Source organism: Homarus americanus, unplaced genomic scaffold, assembly GCF_018991925.1.
Source record: "Homarus americanus isolate GMGI-L3 unplaced genomic scaffold, GMGI_Hamer_2.0 scaffold25467, whole genome shotgun sequence".
NCBI classification, from domain to species: Eukaryota; Metazoa; Arthropoda; class Malacostraca; order Decapoda; family Nephropidae; genus Homarus; species Homarus americanus.
The window spans coordinates 2,475,347-2,484,982 of record NW_024732867.1 but is presented as its reverse complement, the minus strand read 5'-3'; the positions used below and the strand labels follow the sequence as shown (position 1 = coordinate 2,484,982).

General features: G+C 38.5%; 1 protein-coding gene across 1 annotated transcript; it reads left to right on the top strand.

The window, feature by feature from the left end:
* Positions 1-8,805: 8,805 nt before the first annotated feature.
* Positions 8,806-9,387, top strand: LOC121869139 (uncharacterized protein K02A2.6-like). The gene has a single exon (XM_042370326.1). It carries the CDS (start codon positions 8,806-8,808, stop codon positions 9,385-9,387), a length of 582 nt encoding a protein of 193 aa, XP_042226260.1.
* The last annotated feature ends 249 nt before the right edge of the window (positions 9,388-9,636 follow it).

Here is a 9,636-nt window from a genome sequence, read left to right as displayed (position 1 = left end):
ACCAAAAGGCTAACCACCAGCCAATCTCAAGAAACTTTACGGATTCTTCCCGAACATCCACCCCCATGCTAGTGGGGAGATGTTAAGTTATATACTCAAAAAGATGATGGGGGTTTCCCAGCAGTGGGCGGACCAACAATCTAGCTTAAGGTCCACTTAGGTAACAATCCTACAAATCTTAAAAAAAAGGACCTGTTATTATTAAGTTCCAATCCCAATGTTTAGGTTAGGTTGTTACCAATTATGGCTGGGACCTGTTTGACGAATCAACAGCTGACAGAGAGGGCAAGACGCCTCCAAAAGACGAAGAAGCTTAGCTAACAACCTGTAAAGCATGATAATGAAACTATGACAGTATAGTGAGGGTCAATTTATCTCAGTGTAGCAAGAACTTTTCAGGAGGGACACGGATGCCTCTAAATCAGGTGAGTGTGATCACTTTACCCACTTGAATGGAAGAGGTAAGGCTCTGGCGGGAAGACGGTGGGAGCGAGAAGAAGGTGGGAAGGGGAGGACTCCGATACCCTCATAGACGCCGCGAAGGAGGGGGAGACTTTCATTTAGACAGCGACGGGACCAAAGACGACCACAAAGACAGTGTATGGATAAGGACTTCCGCGTGAACGTTGACTCGTTGATAAGTGAGGAAAACCGACGTCCTCAAAGATGGAGGAGGGAAAGCATAACTTTCCTACTGTTGTGGGATGCGAAGGACTCCAGACTTAACTCATAAATAAGACGATAATCAATGAATATGACAACGTGAACGTACCTGAGCTATGGTGTGCTAATGTCCCTCTAAGAGCTGTTTAACTCACACTTACCTGGAAAAAGAAAAGGAAAAATATAGTTGAGATTACCAGCTGTCTCTCTCTCTCTCTCCTATATGATTATCCACACTTAACTTACAGGAACAACTTCGGCAGAACCAATGAACTTAAGTATTACATAATGCCAAATGAATGACTAAGGGAACTTTTTCAATATGTCAAGAACACAGCAGTAGTGTTATAAGTAGTTACCTTGTGCTGGTGGTCGCGGAAGTCCAGGCGCTGTCCAGGGTCACCTCTTGGCACCGTCTTGTTAATTTTATGGCATCTCATGGCACTTGACGATACCTTGCTGAACTCCATGACACACTTTACACCTTGCGATAGTTAAAAACACTTAACAACACTTTACAACATTAATGACACTTAACAAGACTTTGAAGCATTAATGGCACTTTATTAACACTTTACGACACCAATGGCACTTTACTACACTTTGAGATATTTCACAGCACCTTCGACACCTTTCGACACCGTGTGATGCTATTGTATGTAACTTGGAAACTTAATAACTAGTCGAGACTTCGCTTCGTGACTTTATGACATTTTATGCCACTTTGACACTATGGTAAATATTTAAAAGTTGCCAATATCTGCTTATACACTGAGTCTCATAGACGTAGAAATATAAAAAATCAAGAAAAAATAATTTATTCTATAGCGTTTCCGTTGGAAATTTATATTTTTCGAGTATATTAACCGATAGAATTACCAACAATATTATTTGATCAAAGTGGCACCATAGGACACTTCATGACACTTTCGGACATTTCCTGGCACACCTCTGACACTTCATAGCACTTTTTCATTGTGAATCACATCTTACGACATTATACGGCACTTATTAGACTTTATGGCACTTTAAAGCACTTTATAAAACTTTCAGATATTGCATGAATCTTTGTGACATAACGTGGCACCTTATGCCACTTTACGACACTTTATACCACTCTTATGACACGTATGGGTGTTTTTGGCGCCCACAATTACTGTGTGACACTTATAAATGTTCATGACACAAACACTTCACATCACATATAAAAAATTCATAACAAACACTGTACAAAATTTAGAAACACTTAAGTAATTACAAACACGTTATGATACACGTGATCACCACATTACTTATGAAAATCATACAACACTTAAAATCACTTTTTGTAACTTAAGGCCTTTTTGAGACACCATATAACTACTTAAAGACACCTATAAACACTTTGTAACACTTTATACACTTTATGACATTTTACTGTACTTGATGTTTTTCCAGTCCACCTCAATTTCAGTTTCTTCACCTCACCGGCTATTCGTTTGTCTATAAGCCTTCGTGTACTTCCATGCCGGTACTAAGGCAGAGACGGTGCTGCGTATGTCTTGTCTTGTTACAGGCCTTCTTGACATCAAGAAGATATACAGTATACAATATAGAGAAACTAGGACAGCATTCAATTAATGTTCGGCCCCTGACTGCCGCGCCATCTCTCGAGAAGCTCACAGTCCATAGACTCCCATTCCATAGAAAACGTTCATGCTGCTTTAAGAAAACGAATTTAATTTTACCATAACTATTTTATCTATTTACAGCATCACACTCCCTTATCATAGAAAATGTATAGTTGTCTAGAGAATCATCTTGTTTTTAGCGTAGACTCCTGTCATAAGCCGTCTACGTTTCTATTCTTAGCATCCATTGGAAAAATATACATGATTATATTTTTGCCGACTTCATACCGATGATATACGGATTATGGTCTTGTTTTATTCATTCGTTTCTACACACATGTGTCTACTGTAGCTTTAGAGATTTTTGTCTACATCTGTTTTAATTATAAAGTATAAGGCAATGTATTACACAAGATTATATTGCCAATATTTTGGTTCGTTTAATGGCTCGTTTTTGGATGATTGAGTATGGTGTATCGAAAAGCTATTCCTGAACCCTCAAAACACTTTAGTCATCGATAACTCAAAGTGGTGTTATTTAACTGGTGACAATAAGTAACAAGAATCAAATGGTAATAAAATAAATCTATATTAAATATAACAATAAACGTTAACACATATTAAATAATTTTCTTATTCCGAACAACGCTTTCGAAGACGAGTGTTTTATCCCAGAATGAACAACCCAAACCACGACTAAACCAACGCTACCAACAGACTCCACACACCTGTCTGGTATATTGTGTGGTTTAATATTGTTAACAGACTACAGACAAACTAGAGACAGTCAATCACCTTAAATTTAAAATGTAATTCATGAAAAGTGTTCAAAGACAAGATGTTAGGCGATTTTTAGTTGACGTGTGTAATTAATCAAACTGTTTATTATTGTAATGCAGTTTGTAGCATTAGTTTACCTTGTGAAGCTGTGATTGTCGGTAGTACCAAATATTATGAGTCCGGGAGGGAAGGGAAAATTATTCTCGCGGAAAGAGAGGAGGAAAAGTCATTAGGATGTGGAGATTCATCCACCCCCACACATTTACCCTCACTCAGCCACTCCTTATTTTTCATAGATATTGCACCGATCATATCTCCGTAAAATAATGTAGAACTTATCACTTTGCTATTTCCTTCACTTTCAGGAGAGATTTCATAAGTAATTTGATATATAGTATACTAAAATCAACCACGTTACAGGTTGCAAACATAACTTTATGGGTGCCACACATGGATATGGCCCTTGTTGTGAACACTACTCTTGCCCAAAGTTCCTCCTCCTTATCGACATTCAGTCGAGCGAAAGCGAGCCTCAAGGCATGGTGGGCGTTTGCCAACCTCTCTAGTCACCTCTCATTGGTGGAACATCCGGTACAAATGAGCAGTGGCCTGTTTCGAAGCTCTAATATGTTACAATTCTATCATGTTCGTAACAAAAACAAATTTATGGATAGATTTTAGGAACAGAATTAATTATTTATTTTTATTTATCCATGTTAACGTATTCGCGGTAAGCGTTGACTTTACACCTTGGCTGACCACTGATTAATTGCCTGGCTTGTGTGTTTCTGGAGGTGGGATAGGGAAGGGATGCACCCAGTGAAGTTGTCGGTTAGGAATTTCAAGGCCGTCAGTCTATGTGGCTTATGAATGACTTGGACTGTACCTACACACTGAGAAATATACTGATCCACGTTTCTACACCCTGGGATATATACTGATCCAAGTATCTTCAGGCTGAGCTATATCCTAATTCAATTACCTACGTAATGAGCAATAATTATCCCGATCATAGTGTTTACACCTTGATCTATGGCCTGATCCGAGTTGCTACGCACTAGCCTATCCATCATTACCTAACTGTTGAAGTATGGAAGGAGAGAGATGTGGAGAGGGATTTGGGATAGATGGAGAGAAAGTGAGTGGAAATAAATAAAAAAGATGGAGTAGGGAGGGATGGTGAGAAGGAAGGAGAATGGGTGGGGTAGAAGACGGAATATGGAGGGTTGGTGAAAGGGGAAGAAAATGGATGTGGCAGAAAGAGGAAATAGTGAGGGATGGGGAGAAGGAAGGAGATTGGATGGTGTAGAAAGAGGGGGTAGGGAGGGATGCAAAGATGGAGAGGGAGTAGGAAGAGACGGAGAGAGGGTGTTACTCTATCTAGGTCCTGCTTGTCATTCCTGGGTCACACAAGTTGGGTAGGTGTGGAGGGGAGGACGGACTTGGATAGGTGACGAGTTGTTGGAGGACACAGCGAAGCGTCACATAACAGTTCAGTTTGCCTCAATGCCAATACTTCCGCTTAACTTGTCTCTTCTATGCGCCACGACACATCCCCATCACCGAACTTCGAATACTCGCTTGGCCTTCGGAAACTATATATATTATGTGTTAGTGTTCTCCCTTACGACTCGGTTACCTCGGCTGATTCGTCTGTTGAATATGTCTTCAGGACGGTGCATAGGCTCACTGGCATGTAGATACGCCCTGGAGCGTACCAACCACTGCCCCACTGCTTTGCTGATTAACCTTGGTAGGTGTAAGGCTACGGGAGTAAACCCGGAACGAAAAATCTGTGGAGGAGACCTGCAACAGGCAAACATGCTTACAGAGCTCCAACAAGACCCCAACGGCGGTATAGGTGGAAGAGGTGACCACTATGGGAACCCAACGACTACTGGCGGACGAAGGCAAAGCATGATGGACAGGCTACTAAGGCGAAACTCAACAAACTGGGCTATCGGCAGTCCATTGCAAGTCTCCCTCTCCCCAGTCGTTGCAACACTTGCACCACTGGATCAGGAAAAGGGAGACCGAAGATGTGAGGTTGCTTCCTGCTCTCCTGCCTCTCCACATAAATCAACTCACGTGCAGTCACAAAGCAGCTCATCATATTTTGCATCATCATGAAAACCCCTATATCCCAAAAAGTCCAATGACGATGGCGACGGTGGCAGGCAGTGATGACTGGCAGGAGTCTCTAATCACAACTCTGCACATGGCCGGCATAGAGAAGATGGTCGTTTATGCACTGAGATCTACTCAGCAGTGCAATCTGGTCCTGTCTGTGCGAATGAGCAGCCCTTTCGAGGAGCCACTCTGTTCATCCCACATGGGGAGGGGGCTAGAAAAGGCGCCCTAAACATAGCCTGCCTAAAGATTCAACCTGACTAGGTAACTGCACCCAGTAAGGTCATCCTTATGCAGTCAAAAACACAATCATAATTACAGATCAAAGCAAAAACAAACTGTATGATATGGACACGAAGTAGTACCTTAAGCTGTGTATTATTATATTACTCTGATATTACTCCATTAATTATGTATAGTAAAGTATTACAGAACATGTATTAATTCTATGTAATATTCCTATTTATTGTGCACCATATTATGTATATAAATTATCATATTTATACTTTATGTATTCAGCTTGTGAATGCTTGCATCTGTACATCCCAGCGCGCAGTAATACATAGATGGAGAGGAGTGAAGACAGAGTCTTTGTGGTGTGGAAGCGAGCTCCTGGGTCCCTCTGTATATATGTATCTCCCGTACGAGAATAGAACCTACTTTTAAGATAACAAGTGTTTGTGTATACCCTCAGTAGTATAGAACATTTTGTGGGTATTCAAGACAAACGTCAGACAAACTATACAACCTCTTATGATCTCTGCATGGAATGTCAGTACCCTTCTGGATCCTGGCACAAATGAGCGTCCTGAAAGAAGAACTGCCCATGTGGCGAAAGAGTTGGGGAGGTATAACATCAACATAATGGCCATTAGTGAGTCCCGGCTCCCAGACGAGGGTCTGGGGTCTGGCTATCGACCATTATTTTAAACACTAGGGGCAGCAAGCCCGAAGAGCAATCCAGAATGTCGGGTTACCTTTTAGTAACCCGTCAAATGGATTCGTCAAACTCGAATATCAATCCCGAACATCGGGTTACTATTTAGTAACACGAACGCCGCAGCTCGAGAGGGTTGGTACGCCTTATCCAAGATAAATGTAAACAAACCAGGTCGATCTGCGCGCCAAAATTGAAGCAGAAACATGAGTTGTGGAGATAAAAGTTCGTCTTCAAGGGAGAAGGCAGACACCACCACCAATTATGCCATTGTCTGCACCTAACAGGAACTCTGGGATCAACTGATCCAACATCAGGATCACCCGTGCCACCAACAGCAACAGCAGCATCTACATCCAGTCACAGGGAGAAGAAAAGGAAGCAGGTGAACAAGTGGAATGAATGCTTCAATGACATTATTAAGGACAGTACACAAGAACTGAATGGTGCTATATTAGAGGCTATAAAGGCCTTCACTAGTATGTACAATACATTATCAGCCCAATCTGAGCGTAATGTATTTAGAGCAAGCATTAAAGCTGTTAAGCAGTGGTATATGTCAAGAGTGTAGCCATAATTCCACCTCTGGCTGTGGGCAATCTAGTTAAAATATAGAGACTATGCCATCAGTGTCATAATTGATGATGTATAACTATGATTTTTTCTATCTTCATCTCTTTACTATTTTTTCTTTGCACTTAATGTAAATATGAAATACTTTTTCATGTTCCAACATTTATAATATTTTTTCTATTGTGAAAACAAATAGATTTTTTCAACTTAATTTGTGCTATAATGTCAGATACAATATACTGTACAGTACTGTGATACTGTGTATTGTACCGTACACTCATGCTTATTGGAGAATTTTAATTGTTTTTTTATCTCTGTTTACTGTTGTTGTTTTTTTTTTGCACTTAATGGAGATGTGAAATCATATTTTGTTTGTTCAAACATTTATTATTTTTTGTTCATTTACTTTTTGTGAACACAAATAGATTCAACATATTTGTTGCTAGAATTTCAAATACAATATACTGTGATACTTTGTGTTACAATATGCTATTGCAATGTGTTACTTTATAAGAAAGAGAATGTTAAAAGATGTATACTGTGTAAATTTTTTAAAGATACTACGCCAAAGTGTATGTTTTTTTACTGACCTCTGGAAAAGTTCATTTGACAGTGGATGATAATATAAAACCTGTAGCTATATCCGCTTGTAGAGTTCCAATAAGCTTAAAGAATAAAGTGTTAAGAAAGCTAAAAGAAATGGAACAGAGTAATATACTGTAATAGCAAAGGTTGAACAGCCAACAGATTGGGTTAGTAGGATGGTATCAGCTGTCAAAAAATCAGGTGATTTTAGAATATGTATAGATCCACAGGCATTGAACAAAGCTTTAAAAAGGCGAAATTGCATCCATTACCTGTCTTGGATGACATTTTGCCAGAAATAACAAAAGCTAAAGTATTCTAAAGTTTTGACTTGGAGAATGAGTATTGGCAATGTGTTCTAGATGGTGAATTAAGTATGTTAACTACTTTTTAAACACCATGTGGTAGATATAGGTGGTTAAGATTACCCTTTGGTGTAAATGTGAGTAGTGAAATATTTCAAAAGAGATTACACATGGCATTAGACAACATTAAAGGAGTTGTATGAATTGCTGATGATATCTTAGTTTATGGAACTGGTAATAATTATGATGAAGCAGTCAGGAATCATGATGAAAAACTGCACAAGTTGTTAGAAAGATGCAGAATGATGGGTATTAAATTGAACAATGAAAAAACTGAAATTAGGAAGTCTGAAATAAATTTTTTAGGGCATAAAGTAACAAGTGATGGATAATGGCAGACCCTAAAAAAGTGGAAGCTGTTTTAGACATGAATCCAGCAGAAGATATAAAAGGTATTCAAAGATTATCTGGGATGGTTAACTATCTAGGCAGATTTCTACCACGTTTGTCAGAGGTTATGAAACCAATTAGAAGGTTAACACATCTGAATGTTGAGTGGAAATGACAAAGAAACATGACAAAGCTTTCAAGCAATTAAAGCATTTGATCAATAAGACTCCAATATTGCAGTATTATGACAAAAAGAGGAACTTGTGATTCAATGTAATGCTTCTCAAAAAGGAAGGTGCTGCATTAATACACTGTGATAAACCAATTGCATTTGCAAGTCGTGCATTGACTGAGACTGAAACTAGATATGTTCAAATAGAGAAGGAAACATTAGCAATAGTGTTTGCTCGAGATAAATTTCATCAGTATACTTTCGGAAGGAGAACTATAATAGAAAGTGATCACAATTTTTGCCTAATAAGAGTAGTAAACAGATTGAATTTGAGCAAATTAATAATGTTGAATGTACCAATAAGGAAAGAGATATTAGATCAAATAAGAAGGGCAATAGAATCTGATGATACTCTGTAATTAATAAAATCAGTGATTTTGGGTGGATGGCCAGAAGATGTAAATAAAATTAATTGTGCTCTAAAAACCACATAGTTCCTGTAAAAAAGAATTTTCTGTTCAAGATGGTTTAATTTTTAAATGTGATAGAATAGTTATACCACTAAGTTTAAGAGCAGAGATGAGAAAAGCTGTGCATTCATCACACATAGGTATTGAAAGATGCTTAAGACGTGCCTGGGAATGCATTTATTAGACATGCATGAATGCAGATTTGAAACAGTTTATTGCAACATGTGAGATGTGTAACACATATCCAAATGCACAACAGAAAGAATTTCTAATGTCTCGTGAATTAGCTGATAGGCCATGGCAGAAAGTACATGAAGACTTAATGACACTAAAATATCTTGATTACTTAGTAACAGTAGATTATTTTTCAAACCTTAGGGAAATAGATTATCTAGAAAACACAGAAGCAGCTGCTGTTATAAGAAAATTAAAAGCTCATTTTGCTAGATATGGTCTCCCAATTTCTCTTATTAGTGACAATGGACCACAATTTACATGTGAGGAATTCTATGATTTTGCTATAAAGTATGACTTTGAACACACAACTAGCAGTGCCACATACCCGCAATCTAACGGTATGGCGGAATCAGCTGTTAAGTTGGCAAAGACATTGATTAGGAAAGCCGTAGAAAGCGGTAAAGATCCAGATTTAGCCAATTTAGAATATAGAAACACACCCGCCCAAGACAAAGAATGTAGTCCAGCACAATATAACTTAGGTAGAAGAACACGAACATTACTACCAATGTCTAGTAAGCTTCTCCAGCTGTAACAGGTTGATACTAATTTTGCCAAGAAAAGAAAACATTTGAGAAATATCAGAAGTAAATTGTATTATGATAAAGGAGCCAAGTATTTGAATAATTTGTCAGAAGAAACAGTACGTATGAAACCACATGTGCTAGGGAAGAAAGATTGGAGAAAAAGGTAAAATTGTACAACTATTAGATGATAGATCAGACTTAATTGAAAGGGATGTAGGTATTTTTAGGAGAAACAGATCTCATATAAGAAGAAGTAT